General features: G+C 44.5%; 1 protein-coding gene across 4 annotated transcripts in view; it reads left to right on the top strand.

Annotated features, from left to right (window-relative positions):
• Positions 1–2,960: 2,960 nt before the first annotated feature.
• TMEM117 (transmembrane protein 117) overlaps positions 2,961–16,629 on the top strand; it is a 315,494-nt gene continuing 301,825 nt past the window's right edge. For 3 of the 4 annotated variants that reach the window (XM_073328001.1, XM_073328005.2, XM_078851656.1), the window contains exons 1-2: positions 2,961–3,305; positions 5,671–5,975. In XM_073328001.1, coding sequence (XP_073184102.1) covers positions 5,699–5,975 — 277 coding nt within the window. In that variant the 5' untranslated portion in view covers positions 2,961–3,305; positions 5,671–5,698. Of the gene's footprint in view, positions 3,306–5,670; positions 5,976–16,629 lie in introns of those variants that run through there. The other variant, XM_073328003.1, reaches the window with a different exon arrangement.

Raw genomic sequence — 16,629 nt, 5'->3', positions numbered from 1 at the left:
TGGGACAAAAAAAGCTCGAGGGTCGGATCTGTGACTGCACTCCTCTGTTCTTACATCTCATGTTGGCACCATTAGCCCTGACCTCTCATGTCAGCTATTGCAATTCCCGTATCTTCCAGCTTTTTAAGAAGCACATTTATCATACCAGCTCCTGTATCATCAATGTCAATAAATTCTAGAGAATGCTCTCCGACAGTCACCATTGCAGGGACATTTTCACTAGGTTCTGTTGTTGTTACAAAATGCACCATTAAAGTAATTTGTTCCGTATGGCTGTCAGGTGTGCAGTCCAGAATAACAGAGTAATATCTTGCTGACTTCAGATCTGCCACAATCTTCTGTTTGACTTTTGTTGCCAATAACTGTATGATCTCATTTTGAATCGTTCTTCCGAGGTAGTAGTGTATGTACATTTCTTGGGTGGTGACTCTTCTTAGATGCTCCTGGAGTACAGCATCAAACTCAGCCATCAGCTCCACAATTTTAAGGAAGTTTCCATTGTTTGGTACATACAGTTGATCTGAAGTGCCACACAGTGCTAGGTTTTGGGTAGCAAGCATTCTCACAATGGCAATGAGCCTTTTCAGAACATTTTGCCAGTAAAGAGACTCTGATGCAATTTTCTCTGCATGCTGATCATCTATGGTGGCCTTTAACCTTAGTCTCATCTCAAGCTCTTTCCACCTATGGAATGCTCTCTGGTGATTTGCTGCCTTCTCATGGCATGCCAGATTTCTAGCCAGATTTTTCCAGTCCTTTGTTCCTGTCGAACCCAATGGGACTGGAACATTAGACTGGAAGAGTTTGCAACAAAAACAGTATGCAGCATTTTGGGTTTTTGAGTACATAAGCCATGGCCTCTCCACTTTGTTTGGGGATTTCACGCCAGTAATGTGTTGGATGGAAACTTCTATTTTCATTGTCTTTGGGAAACATGAAGTTTTTCACTTGCTGTGGCCCATGCAGTACAAGGAAGTCCCTCAGGCTACTGCTCAAGTGGGTCCACAGTCCTGGATCACCTAGACTTAAGGAACTAAACTCAGCAGCAGCTGTTTCTTGCGCCTCCACCACACTCTTCTCTGATCTATACTTTTCTTCAGGAATATGCATGGTTACATCCATTTGAGATGGAGATATGGATGCTGCAGTAGCTGCCAGGTCACCTGTACTCTCACTAACTGGAAGATCAGGCATCTCCTCACCACTCACATCCTCACTGGGGCCAGAAGGCTCACCATGAACATTTGTGTTTATGTATCTCAGGAGAGCTCCTTCCTGCTTAGATAGAAAAGCTTCCTTTGCTTTCTTTCTTTCTTCTGAATGCTGCTCCAGAGGCGCGTTTTCTTCTTTCACTCATGACTGCTGTTCTGAGCCAGCTATAGTGGCTCTCAACACTCAGTTGAAGGGGACAAATAAACAGGCTGGTAGCAGGGCCTGAGTGAGGGAAGATATCAGCGTCTTAAGGGCTTAACTGGCTCCTACTACTTCAGTTGACTGCCTGATCTCCTCAAGTGGGTTCAGGAAAGCAGCAGGAAACAGGAAGCTCCCTGAGAAGCTGGTGTTAATCAGTCCAGGCTCTTCCTCCTAAGAGGCTCCTCCTCCTCTCTCTCTCTCTCTGCAGCTCCTGCTGCTTTCTGCTATTCCCTCTCACCTTTTCTCCTGCCTGCCTGTTATGTCTCTTGTGCTCTCCTTCCTCCAGCACAGTACTCCACCATCTCTGTGCATCTAGAGCAGAGAGAATAAATATGCACCAGCAGCAGACACCATTTTCTACACTCTGGGTCCTAGTGGCGCCCTCCCACAGTCTGGCACCTGAGGCGGCTGCCACAGTTCGCCTCATGGTAAGACCAGCTCTGGGCCCAGCACTACCAATGGGAGACATTTACCCCCAAAACTATCTTAAAGAGCCCCCAAATTATTTTTAGAGATGCCAAAATTATAAATCACAGCAAAATACTGACACAGTGGCCAAATTTTACTCTCCTAAAGTCTTAAAATCCGTATTTTCCAGGGATCTAACTAACTAGCCCCTGGACTCCAGGAAGATGGTTTTTTTTTTTTTTAAATAGTGACATCTTGGGTCCCCAAAATACCCACTTTCACACCCCCCCAAATAATGGGACCCTAGAACTGGTCTTGCTTTATGCATTACTATGTTACAATGCAAATTTACTGATAGCATTCCAGAAGCTTATCTGTGGGTGCCAGCTCTAAGGATCAAATCCTGGGGAAGATATCTGCAATAAAGAGTCGGGCAACCTCACCCAGCCACACTGCTGTGCAGCTAGGTTTCAGCCACTAATACAGCAGTAATGGATGTGCACCACTGCTTCCCACTAAATGCATGATTTTGATTCATGGCCATGCTGACCGTGTCCCTGTCTTGCTGACAATCTCCCTCCCATGGGACTGCCGTAGAGGTCCTCTTTGCAACCTTAGGGCTTGCTGAGTCCTCTTGAGAGAGGGGTCTCCACTGTTGTTATTCCCACATTTTAAACTGCCCTTGGGCTTTCTAGGGGTGCCACAGAATGTGCCCCTAAAAGGGTTAATAATCCACCCCTGTGTAAGATTTCATACAAGGGTATCCTGTGCAAGATTGGAGTTCAGCGGCCAGAGCTGGGTGTTGGGAACCCATCTCCATGGGGCCTGATGAGCCATTGCCTGCCCCCCCATAATTGCATCTGAGCCACCGGCTCCCCGGTCCAACATCTTCCTGGGGGAAGAGAGGGCCTCGCATTGTGTAACAAAGAGAAACGCTGCCCAAGCAGTCCCCGCAGGAGGCTCAGAATGGAGCCCTACAATTGCACAGGTGGCGCTTAGATACCGGACCACGCCCGGTAAAACTCGGAAGCGTCCACGCGTGTTTTCTGCCCCACGCACAGACGGCTCCGGCCGCCGCATTCCTTCAGGCCAGGGGCGGGAAATATCCCGCGTCTCTCCCCGAGCGGCGGAAATGAGATTCCCGCCACGCACCCCTGCTTGTGCGGTCGGCTCTCGTCCTTCACGCGGCCCCCTCTCGGGAGCTGCCCGGCTGCTGACCCGGGCGGTGGGCGCGCGAGAGGAGCCCAGCTGCCAAGCCGGCTGGCCAGGCAGCGAGCGGGTCCCCGCGCCGGGCGCCTGCCCCAGGGGCGAGCGCTGCGCAGGCTGTTGGCAAGGAGGGAGGCCCTGTGAGGACGGCGCAGCAGGAGGACGCGGGCCAGCCAGCGGCTGGTATTTATAGCACCGTGACAGCAGCGCCCTGGCGGAGCCAGAGCCTGGCTCACGTAGGCGTTTCCCGCTAGAGCAAAAGGTGGCTTCCGAGCTCGGTGAGTACATTGCATTTGTCCCTGCGTATAACAGGCTAGCTCCCCCGCCACCCGTGGGCGAGAGGGAGCTTCAGCCTGGCCCCGCAGCGGCTGTGGCCACGCTGCAGCGGGATTTCTCCTGCCGATGGGCAGGACTTGGCGCGGGAAGGGGGCTGCTGCAGCTAATGGTGTGACACCCCCGGCGCGGGAGATTACAGCCCCTCTTCTGCCCGTATGATGTTGGCAGGATTCTTCCCAAGCAGGCACGGAAGCGGGGGTGCGCGCGCGCGTGGGTGGGTGTATCACGGTGTCAGGTTCTGCTTTCCCTAACAAACAAACCGCAGTCTGTTTTAGTTGGAGACAGTCGGTTTTAACGAGCTCCACTTATTAATTCTAAAAAGATTTTTTTTTAAAAAAAAAGCCAAATTCTTGTATTGCCCAGGAATAAAATAGGTTAAATGAGCATGCTGCAGTCCAAACGTGTTTTTAAAAATTATCCCCAAATTTCGGAACCTTTGCTAGATGCAAAGAGCACTCTTCTGTTTATTTTCTAACCTAATGCAACTAGTTAAAGCATTGGTTCCTGTTGTGACCAAATAATGTCCAGTCGGCTATGCTTTTGCTCGCTATCTGGTAACTCTAGGTTAACCTGGTGGCTAAAATATTGGGTGGACACACAATTGTCTTTGCCCACCCACCTCTTAAATTTAAGATGTCTAATTGAATAGAATAATTACGACTTTTCTTCATGCTAACAGTAGCACAAAAAGAAGACAGGAATGTACTGACTTTGTAGTCTTAAAGGTATCTTTGGTTTCTTAATGTCTGTGACCTTGCTAAAGTCCTTAGCTTGTTTGAGTAATAACTTCCCACTTCAGGTCACTTTCTTCAATTCATAAAGTTCTTCCAAGGATGACATACTTCCTTGTACTAGCTAAGCAACTTTTAAACATACTAATATATTTTGTGCTTTCTCTAATAAAATTTTTGTTTTATATGAAGTTTGACATTGTTGCCCTGACTAGTAAATGGAATCTGTTGTTTTTAATATTTACTGAATGTAATATAGGAATCTGACAATAAGAAAAATCAGATACTGAATTTTTTTTAAAAGTGCCTACATAAAGAGCTATACTTATCAGAAAGACCTTTGCCATTGAAACAAGTATTATGCTGTAAACATTTTCAAGAAGCATCTTATTTTTTTTCCAGGTTGTATGACACTGGCAAAAAACTCTTTTTTGTTCAGTCATGTAGACTATATTTTTAAATGCTCATCCTGTAAAAACAACTGTTGGATTACTCCCCCTTCCACCCAGCCTGCCCACCCTGGTCTGGTTGTTTTGAACAATTGTAGTATTCTATTGCACTCCTGGCTTGGTGTCTGCATGAATATACAATGAACCTACACTCTGAAAAGTTTATATAGAGACAAATATGTAGATGGAAAAGCACTGAAACAGACCACATTGGGGAAAAAAATATAAATCTGTGCTCTTATAAGTAAACATTTCAAAATTAGAATTGTTCTTGTATTCATGCAAAGTTGTTTTGAAGTGCAGGAAATGGGAGTGCCCTGCTTGTAAGGTTGCATTTCATTATGGCCTTTATCCCAAACCAATTGAAGTAAATAGAAAGACTTCCATTGATCTCAATGAGCTTTGGGTCAAGCCCTCCATGTGTAGTAATCTCTGGTGCTGTTATTGGGACATTTATAAATCTCGTAGGTGATAAAAGAATGGACTATGTGGCTTTCATGCAGACTCAGTCCAGGTTCTTTTGAAAAAGGTGATAGAGTAGATTTAGTAGTAGGCCTGGGATCTATGTGTATGTGTGCAAAGGTGTTGGAACAATTTGTATAGTGGGGGGTGCTGAGACCCATTTAACCAAACTGTAAACCCTGTATATAATGGAAACCATTTGAAGCCAGGGGGCGTGGCAACACTGCCAGCACCCATAGTTCCAGCACCTATGTATGTGTGTCAAAGAAGAGGTAGAAGGAGGGATGAAAGGTTTGGAGGCTTTGCTATATCTTTTTGAATGCATGAGACTGGCACTATGAATTTCAAGTGCCATATAACATGTTTTGTGCTGACCTATATTCATGTAGTTGTACTTTAAAAAGAATGTAGACATTTTAAAAATAAAAATGGTGTGCTAAAATGTATAGCATGCCTTTGCTGAAACTAACAGGAAGTCTTAATTTTTTTTTGCCTGGGTTCTAACACAGCTTTTGATTGGAACTGTTTATCACTGGGTTAGTCTAGAATATCAAAAGTAAATCACTGAAAATGTAAAGTGGTTTGACTTTTGAAATGTCTAGGCAGCTTCCGAATTCGATGCTGATTGGTGTGTATAACAATGTACTGATATCTTTTATACACAGGCAAACAACTGTACTGAAGTATTTGAGAATGGATAAAGGCTTCCGCTACTACTTCCAGCACCCCTGGTCTCGCCTAGTTGTGGCTTACCTGGTGATCTTCTGTAACTTCTTAATATTTGCTGAGGATCCAATATCTCACAGTCAAACAGAAGCTAATGTTATTGTTGTTGGCAACTGCTTTTCGTTTGTAACAAATAAATACCCTGGAGGAGGAGGCTGGAGGTTTCTGAAGGTGCTTCTATGGCTACTTGCCGTTCTCACAGGATTGATAGCTGGGAAATTCCTGTTTCATCAGCGTTTGTTTGGTAAGTTCTGTAATACATTAAATGACTTCTCACTAATGTTATCACTGTGTAGTTCTTTCTCTTTTTTTAAGCTTTGTATTCTTTATAATGCTTAAAACTTTGCAATAAAAACCCTCTGAAACAATGATGCAGAATGCCCTAGAGAATGTACAACAAAGATTACATTCTTGTGACACAGAGACCCATTGGTGCCGGCTGGCAAAGGGTTCAGTACTCTGTGTCAGCAATTCCTAACAGGCCTCACAACTCACTACACTGAAACACTGCTTTCATAGTATTTATCCATAAAGAATGTCCTGTAAGGTATCTAATACAAGCGTATGTCATACTGATCTTCATAATTGTGAGATATATGTGTGGATGATATTTAAGAAGTTACATATATAGACTGAAAATATATCCTGAGAGTCTGTATCGAGGTATGAGCCACCAGCACAGAGGGGTTTCAGACCAGGAGTGCTTGTCCATCTAGCAAATTGAGATGTACGTTAAGCATTGTATATTTTTTCACAGTGGGCCTCCCATCACTGGTTTGAACTGAATGCTAATAAAAAAAGAGAGACATGGGACGTCAACAGGAAAAACAAGTAACGGGGGAAAAGAGTTTTATCTGGGGGTGCACTTCAAAGGTTTACTGGACTGTAACAGGGGGACAAGTAAAGCATTTTGTTATCTGGCACTTCAGGAACTAATCAGGCAGTGTGATTGCATTTATGAGAACAGGATCTCAACTAGGGTTGGTTGAAAATTCTGCAAATAGGGTTTGGGGTGAGATAAAACTACTTTAGACAAGGATTTTAGCGTGTTAAAGTTAAGTTTAGTTTATGAAATGCATGTTATACCTTTTTGTTTTCTACGTCACCATTTCTGATTCAGTTATCCTTACTCAGTATTTCTTGAATCTTAATCTTTGATGATAAACTTATGATTTTCACTATAAATGTATATCTCAGTGCTGTGATATTATCAAGGACCTAATCCTGAATTGTACCTATCAAGCTGTGTGTACACTGTTCTTTCGGGGACAGCTTTCTGGTAATTTCTGTGAGCGTTCAGTGATAGGGGCTGAGTGTTAGAGGGAACACTTCAAGAACTTGAGGGTTGGTTTGAGCCTATTACTAAACTGAACTGAGAGCACGAGGTCTATGGTGGCTTGGAAGGCAGGGGTGAGTGTTGCCAGAGGCTGTTGATTTCAGAGAGCTGAGCTGCAGGAGGCACAGACAAGACTGCTTCATTCAGAGAGAGGAAAGGTGCTGGTGAAGTGCCTCATAACCCTGGGTACCCCTGGGGAGTATCACAATAATCCTGGACATTAATCCAATGCTAATCAAAGCCCGCATCAAGCACTTAAATGTTCATCTCAACTCTACAAGTGGGGCTGCATTTTAGCCTGCCTCTCTCCATCCCATCTTTTACTTCATCTGCCCTTTTTTTTCATCTCTTCTATTTCTGGGTCTTCATTTCCATTTTCTCTTAGCTCTTCTCGTCTTTCTCTCCCCCCACCCCTCGATTTTTGCACCATTTTCTATTTTTTCGTATTCACTTTTCCTCCTGCTTTTCTGCCAAGTTCTGTTTGCAAAAGGGAACTATGGTCTGTTACTCCTTGCAGCCTGTTCAGAGCTTCCTACAGAAGGGAAGCTGAATAACCTTAGGTTTCAGAGTAGCAGCCGTGTTAGTCTGTATCCGCAAAAAGAAAAGGAGTACTTGTGGCACCTTAGAGACTAACACATTTATTTAAGCTTTCGTGAGCTACAGCTCACTTCATCGGATGCATTCAGTGGAAAATACAGTGGGGAGATTTATGTACACAGAACATGGAACAATGGGTGTTACCATACACACGGTAACGAGAGTGATCAGGTAAGGTAAGCTATTACCAGCAGGAGAGAAGAAAAAAACCTTTTGGAGTGATAATCAAGGTGGAACATTTCCAGTAGTTGACAAGAATGTCTGAGGAACAGTGGGGGGGAGGGAATAGTTTTACTTTGTGTAATGACCCATCCACTCCCAGTCTTTATTCAAGCCTAAGTTAATTGTATCCAGTTTGCAAATTAATTCCAGTTCAGCAGTCTCTCGTTGAAGTCTGTTTTTCAAGTTTTTTTTTGTTGAAGAATTGCCACTTTTAGGTCTGTAATCGAGTGACGAGAGAGATTGAAGCGTTCTCTGACTTGTTTTTGAATGTTATAATTCTTGACGTCTGATTTATGTCCATTTATTCTTTCACGTAGAGACTGTCAAGTTTGGCCACTGTACATGGCAGAGGGGCATTGCTGGCACGTATCACATTGGTAGATGTGCAGGTGAACGAGCCTCTGATAGCGTGGCTGATGTGATTAGGCCCTATGATGGTGTCCCCTGAAAAGATATGTGGACACAGTTGGCAACGGGCTTTGTTGCAAGGATAGGTTCCTGGGTTAGTGGTTCTGTTGTGTGGTGTGTGGTTGCTGGTGAGTATTTGCTTCAGGTTGGGGGGCTGTCTGTAAGCAAGGACTGGCCTGTCTCCCAAGATCTGTGAGAGTGATGGGCTGTCCTTCAGGATAGGTTGTAGGTCCTTGATGATGGGCTGGAGAGGTTTTAGTTGGGGGTTGAAGGTGACGACTAGTGGCGTTCTGTTATTTTCTTTGTTGGGCCTGTCCTGTAGTTGGTGACTTCTGGGTACTCTTCTGGCTCTGTCAATCTGTTTCTTCACTTCAGCAGGTGGATATTGTAGTCGTAATGTTACGAATTACACCTGGTAGGACACGCACAGTTCGAATCTAGGCTGAGGCACAGAAACAAAGTCCACAACTGCAGAGTTCCCAAAAAACACTAAGTTTATTACACTCGAGCCTGGTGCCCCCCTGCTAGCCGGGGGGGACCACGAATATAGATTATACAAAGGTTATATACTTTTTAGCAAAGCATGTTGCCCTCGTGCATGGGAAACCTTAGCCAATAAACAAACCCTTGTCTTATCTACCACCTATCCCTGCTTGGTGCATTCCTCGTGCTATACCAGTATGTTAATTACACAGCATGGTCCTAAAGCCATGCATCAGTAACTTTTATTATCAGAATGGGAGGCCTCACATCAAGGCCAAGAGACAGGGAGTTAGAGACTGACAAAAACCAGATACTGGGAGTCAAGGCAGGCTGGAGACGAGGAGGATTTTCACAGGGATTCAGTATCTAAGGATCACTCCTCCTGGTGTATGATGTGCTGGCATTTAAACAATGGTGGGCCCCAAACCAAAATGGAGTCACATGTGCTAACTTTTCCTTAACAGTAAGAGTGCTTGATAGAGATCTTGTAGGTGTTTGTCTCTGTCTGAGGGGTTGGAGCAAATGCGGTTGTATCGTAGAGCTTGGCTGTAGACAATGGATCATGTGGTGTGGTCTGGATGAAAGCTGGAGGCATGTAGTTAGGCATAGCGGTCAGTAGGTTTCCGATATAGGGTGATGTTTATGTGACCATTGCTTATTAGCAGCGTAGTGTCCAGGAAGTGGATCTCTTGTGTGGACTGGTCCAGCCTGAGGTGATGGTGGGATGGAAATTGTTGAAATCATGGTGGAATTCCTCAAGGGCTTCTTTTCCAGGGGTCCAGATGATGATATCAATGTAGCACAAGTAGAGTTAGGGCATTAGGGGACGAGAGCTGAGGAAGCGTTGTTCTAAGTCAGCCATAAAAACGTTGGCATACTGTGGGACCATGCGGGTACCCATAGCAGTGCTGCTGATTTGAAGGCCTTAGTGAGTTTCCCTGTGTGTAAGATCTTGGCTCAGGGAGAAGCTGCAAAGTGAAAATGAGAATGACTAGTCAGTTTCTCTGTGCAGCTCAGCTCAGTTCAGAGGGAGAGGAGTGAAAAGGCTTTTCTGTCCCTTCCTCTTGCTGGTCAAGTCCACATGTGGTTAATTTGACTTTGCTGCTCAATTTATAGGTGGAGTTGGACAGTGAGGGAGCTAGAACAAAGTGTCCATCTGTATATCATAGAATCATAGAATATCTGGTTTGGAAGGGACCTCAGGAGGTCATCTAGTCCAACCCCTGCTCAAAGCAGGACCAATCTCCAATTAAATCATCCCAGCCAGGGCTTTGTCAAGCCTAACCTTAAAAACTTCTAAGGAAGGAGATTCCACCACCTCCCTAGGTAACGCATTCCAGTGTTTCACCACCCTCCTAGTGAAAAAGTTTTTCCTAATACCCAACCTAACTCCCCCACTGCAACTTGAGACCATTACTCCTTGTCCTGTCATCTTCTACCACTGAGAATAGTCTAGAACCATCCTCTTTAGAACCACCTCTCAGGTAGTTGAAAGCAGCTATCAAATCCCCCCTCATTCTTCTCTTTTGCAGACTAAACAATCCCAGTTCCCTCAGCCTCTCCTCATAAGTCATGTGTTCCAGACCCTAATAATTTTTGTTGCCCTTCGCTGGACTCTCTCCAATTTATCCACATCCTTCTTGTAGCGTGGGGCCCAAAACTGGACACAGTACTCCAGATGAGGCCTCACCAGTGTCGAATAGAGGGGAACAATCACGTCCCTCGATCTGCTGGCTATGCCCTTACTTATACATCCCAAAATGCCATTGGCCTTCTTGGCAACAAGGGCACACTGTTGACTCATATCCAGCTTCTCCTCCACTGTCACCCCTAGGTCCTTTTCCGCAGAACTGCTGCCTAGCCATTTGGTCCCTAGTCTGTAGCGGTGCATTGGATTCTTCCGTCCTAAGGGTCCTTGTTGAACCTCATCAGATTTCTTTTGGCCCAATCTCCAATTTGTCTAGGTCCCTCTGTATCCTATCCCTACCTGCCACCATATCTACCACTCCTCCTAGTTTAGTATCATCCGTAAATTTGCTGAGAGTGCAATCCACACCATCCTCCAGATCATTTATGAAGATATTGAACAAAATCGGCCCCAGGACCGACCCTTGGGGCACTCCACTTGATACCGGCTGCCAACTAGACATGGAGCCATTGATCACTACCCGTTGAGCCCGACAATCTAGCCAACTTTCTACCCACCTTTATAGTGCATTCATCCAGCCCATACTTCCTTAACTTGCTGACAAGAATACTGTGGGAGACCGTGTCAAAAGCTTTGCTAAAGTCAAGAAACAATACATCCACTGCTTTCCCTTCATCCACAGAACCAGTAATCTCATCCTAGAAGGTGATTAGATTAGTCAGGCATGACCTTTCCTTGGTGAATCCATGCTGACTGTTCCTGATCACTTTCCTCTTGTGTAAGAGCTTCAGGATAGATTCCTTGAGGACCTGCTCCATGATTTTTCCGGGGACTGAGGTGAGGCTGACTGGCCTGTAGTTCCCAGGATCCTCCTCCTTCCCTTTTTTAAAGATTGGCACTACATTAGCCTTTTTCCAGTCATCCGGGACTTCCCCGGTTCGCCACGAGTTTTCAAAGATAATGGCCAATGGCTCTGCAATCACAGCCGCCAATTCCTTTAGCACTCTCGGATGCAACGCATCCGGCCCCATGGACTTGTGCACGTCCAGCTTTTCTAAATAGTCCCTAACCACCTCTTACTCCACAGAGGGCTGGTCACCTTCTCCCCATGCTGTGCTGCCCAGTGCAGTAGTCTGGGGAACTGACCTTGTTCGTGAAGACAGCGACAAAAAAAGCATTGAGTACATTAGCTTTTTCCACATCCTCTGTCACTAGGTTGCCTCCCTCATTCAGTAAGGGGCCCACACTTTCCTTGACTTTCTTCTTGTTGCCAACATACCTGAAGAAACCCTTCTTGTTACTCTTAACATCTCTTGCTAGCTGCAGGTCCAGGTGTGATTTGGCCCTCCTGATTTCATTCCTACATGCCCGAGCAATATTTTTATACTCTTCCCTGGTCATTTGTCCAATCTTCCACTTCTTGTAAGCTTCTTTTTTGTGTTTAAGATCCGCAAGGATTTCACCGTTAAGCCAGGTTGGTCGCCTGCCATATTTACTATTCTTTCGATTCATCGGGATGGTTTGTCCCTATAACCTCAATAGGGATTCCTTGAAATACAGCCAGCTCTCCTGGACTCCTTTCCCCCTCATGTTATTCCCCCCAGGGGATCCTACCCATCAGTTCCCTGAGGAAGTCGATGTCTGCTTTCCTGAAGTCCAGGGTCCGTATTCTGCTGATTACCTTTCTTCCCTGTGTCAGGATCCTGAACTCGACCAACTCATGGTCACTGCCTCCCAGATTCCCATCCACTTTTGCTTCCCCTACTAATTCTTCCTGGTTTGATATCTCCCAGCAGATATCAGGATGATTAAAGTCGCCCATGAGAACCGGGGCATGCGATCTAGTAGCTTCTGCGAGTTGCCGGAAGAAAGCCTCATCCACCTCATCCCCCTGGTCCGGTGGTCTATAGCAGACTCCCACCACTACATCACTCTTGTTGCTCACACCTCTAAACTTAATCCAGAGACACTCAGGTTTTTCTGCAGTTTCATACCGGAGCTCTGAGCAGTCATACTGCTCCCTTACATACCGTGCTACTCCCCCACCTTTTCTGCCCTGCCTGTCCTTCCTGAACAGTTTATAACCATCCATGACAGTACTCCAGTCATGTGAGTTATCCCACCAAGTCTCTGTTATTCCAATCACGTCATAATTCCTTGACATCACCAGGACCTCCATATATCCTACTATATATCCAAATTTGACACCAGTTCAACAAAGACTGTTGCTGTAGATTATAAATGTGGTGCAATTTGAAGCATGCTAGACTGCTACACACAGTGGAAGAGATGGGAGCAGTTTAGACATTTTCCTGAATTCATGGAGAGATAATGGGGTGTAGTCTCCTCTTGATGTGTTCTTATTAAAGTGTGTGAAATAATGTTAACAAGTGGATATCTTGACTGTAAAGGACATCTGTGAAATGCTTTATTACATGGTAACATGCAGTGCAGCCTTTGAAGAGGAAGCTCCGCAAGGGTTTTCCCATTTTGTTCTGATGACTTAAAAGTAAAGCATGCGATAATCTGCATAAGGAGTAAAATAAATGACAAATTTTCTCCTGTTCAGTCAAGCCAGTCCCTTATTTCATTCGATGAACATCTCCAAAGAAAACAGTCTTTATCTATGTCAAGGTTCCTTCCCCATTCTGAACTCTAGGGTACAGATGTGGGGACCTGCATGAAAACCTCCTAAGCTTCCTTCTACCAGTTTAGGTTAAAACAAACTATTTTACCTTTTGCTCTTGACTTATCGCTGCCACCACCAAACGTCTAACCAGTATTATTATTATTAGGAAAGAGTCCGTTTGGATACATCTTTCCCCCCCCAAAATCCTCCCAAAGTTATCCCCCTCCTTTCTGGGGAAGGTTTGGTAAAAATCCTCATCAATTTGCATAGGTGACCACAGACCAAAACCCTTGGATCTTAAGAACAGTGAAAAAGCATTCAGTTTCTTAGAAGAAGAATTTTAATTGAAGAAAAAAAAGTAAAAGAATCACCTCTGTAAAATCAGGATGGTAAATACCTTACAGGGTAATCAGATTCAAAACATAGAGAATCCCTGTAGGCAAAACCTTAAGTTACAAAAAGACACAAAAACAGGAATATCCATTCCCTCCAGCACAGCCTATTTTCTCAGCCCTTAAAGAAATCAGAATCTAACGCATCTCTAGCTAGATTACTTACTAAATTCTAAGACTCCATTACTGTTCCGTCCCCAGCAAAAGCATCACACAGACAGAGAGAGAGAGTCTTTTTTTTTTTCCTCCCTCCCCCCAGCTTTTGAAAGTATCTTGTCTCCTCATTGGTCATTGTGGTAAGGTGCTAGCAAGGTTATCCTAGCTTCTTATCCCTTTACAGGTGAAAGGGTTTGTCCTCTGGCCAGGAGGGATTTTAAAGGTGTTTACCCTTCCCTTTATATTTATGACAATCTAGCATTGTTGTTCTTGTCCTTAGTGTGTTTGGTAAGAGTAAATTGAATTTTAAGTGTGCCTTTTGGCTGTTAACATCATTATAGTCATCTTGGCTTATGCCTATGTATCTTGGTGAACTATAGATTTTTCCATGGGTTTAATTTTGCATTTGAAATGGAAAGTTCATAAATGAATAAGGAAGAACTAGGAAAGGAATGTTTAAAAATATGTATCTGTCTCTCAAAATGGAACAAAGAATGACCATTACTCGAGGTTGGGGAGAAGATGGTGCCTGCTGTGCGCTCACTCTAGGGATTTCCTTAAGCTTGCTGATTTGTCATCTGCCTGGATAAAAAAGCAGAAACAACTTACAAACTGATTTGATTAAATGGAATTCTCGATCTAAAAATCGTGTTAAAAGCCCCAAACACTGCCAATAAAAATAATAATCCTGAATCAGATCTTGTACACATATATTTCAAATTACTTTGGGCCTTTGTCGGAAAAACAGTACAACACCCAGCAAAGTGGAAAATTTACATATTATTCAAGTTGGGCTCAATTTTATCAGCTCACATACTAGAATTCTTGCATCTTGTAAGGACAAGTCTTGGAGTCTTAACTTGGGCCAAAATCCTTTAGAATTAGTGGGAGAGATTGGGCCCAAAGTGAGGTCTCTAGTGTAAAGTGTTACAGAACAACTAAGTAAACATAGCCCAACATATGAACTTAAAGCTTCTTCCATTTTAGTAGAGTCTACCTGTTTGAGAAAGAGGCCCTGCATGTAAAATGAGGAATACACCTGAAATGGGCAATATCTGTAAAAACTGGAGAAATGTTTTCAGTCCCTCATATGTATGTTATGGTATCCTTTGTCATAATTCTCATCTCCATGCATGCTCACTAACATTTAAAGAAGTATTCACAGTCTAACAAATTTACCCGCATGCATATTTATAGTTGCTTAGTTGGAACCATAAAAGACAGATTAAAACACTGATTAAAAAATTGGTCATTACAGAGACTGAGTTCTGCTTACTGGCTAGCCAGTGTGCCTAGAACAGGGGTGGCCAACCTGAGCCTGAGAAGGAGCCAGAATTTTCCAGTGTACATTGCCAAAGAGCCACAGTAATACATCAGCAGCCCCGCATCAGCTTCCTCCCAGCCACCAGCAGCCCCTCCAAACAGTGCCTCCCGCTCCCTCCCCGCACCTCCTGATCAGCTGTTTTGTGGCATGCAGGAGGCTCTGCGGGGGAGGAGCGAGGCCATGGCAGGCTCAGGGGAGGGAAGGGGTGGAGTGGGGGCCAGGCCTGTGGCAAAGCCAGGGGTTGAGCAGTGAGCACCCCCTGGCACACTGGAAAGTTGGTGCCTGTAGCTCCAGCCCTGGAGTCGGTGCCTATCCAAGGAGCCGCATATTAACTTCTGAAGAGCCGCATGTGGCTCCGGAGCCACAGGTTGGCTACTCCGGCCTAGAGCTTTACGCTTATTTTAGCTCCTTTCTAAATGGGGTGGAGAGAGAGTCAATGCTGAGTATTTTAGTTAGAAACTATCAAAAACACAAGATAGGGTGCAAGCAGTTTGGACCAGCTATCTCCTATTTAAAACAGGAGGCACCATCATACCACGCAAAATCACTTCTTCAGGCAAGCAAATGTTGAGGTTTTTAATGGCTCCTGCTCTACAATATGGAGACCTGAAATTCACAGTTGTTTAGAATTAAAATGATACATTCGAGTCTGAACATTGGAATGAATGCCAAATAAAATTGAATCAAGTCAAACCTTATTTTAGGAATTGTATCTTTCTATGGTCCAGTGATGACAGTTGCACCTTCAAAGCAGACAAATGTGTGTTCAGGCACGCCAATTAGAGACCAGTCCCATGGTTACTATTTCAGACAAAACTTCCATTGAAGTCAAGGCTTTCCAGTAGCAAGACCAATTGTCTGCAAACATCTGACTTTTTTTTGTTAAGTATCTTGTATTTATATAGCTCAGAAGTAGTTAGTGGCCCACTCAGGCTTCCCTGCTGCTTCCGATGGTGCTGATGGCATGTGGAGTGTCTGGAGTTGGTCCCTGCTGCTGGGAAGAGAAGGGGAAGCGGGGAATACAGTGGGGGAAGTGTAAGGGGCGGGGCAGGACAGCTGATTTGCAGACCCTTTGTGTCAGCATCACTGGCCCAAAGGGGCCCGAGGGCAATGGCAAAGCAGAGCCTGAGTGTTTCAATAAATATTGCACCATCTACTTGTAATCCATGGTAACAGATGATGAACCCATGGCTCTTTTTGTAAACACACTGACATTGTGTTAACTTAAATTCCCACTGTAGCTTCACCTGACTATACCTTTCTTCTTCATGTAGTTTCCTAAGGTGCTGTGTAGTACTGTTGTGCCCTATTACATTCTGCTGTGTTCTGCTCCAGAGATGGCTGCATTCTAGTGTTAAGTAGAGTGAATTCCTGTATGTGTCCCTTGCAGGAGGGTTGAGAGGTTTAACCAGTGTTCCACTGCCTAGGTGCTTGGATACCACAGTTGATGGGGGTGGTATAATGACCTACCTAGAACAGAATTTCACCTTGCGGAGTCATTTAGACCTATGCAAGCAAAAAATCAGATTTGCCATTTGTAAAATGCTTGAAATCCTCAGATGAAAATTAGTACTTGTGGCACCTTAGAGACTAACAAATTTATTGGACCATAAGCTTTCGTGAGCTACAGCTCACTTCATCTGATGCATTCGAATGAAGTGAGCTGTAGCTCACGAAAGCTTATGCTCAAATAAATTTGTTAG

Source organism: Lepidochelys kempii, chromosome 1 (assembly GCF_965140285.1).
Source record: "Lepidochelys kempii isolate rLepKem1 chromosome 1, rLepKem1.hap1, whole genome shotgun sequence".
NCBI lineage: Eukaryota > Metazoa > Chordata > Testudines > Cheloniidae > Lepidochelys > Lepidochelys kempii.
This window is presented reverse-complemented; position numbering and strand designations above follow the sequence as displayed.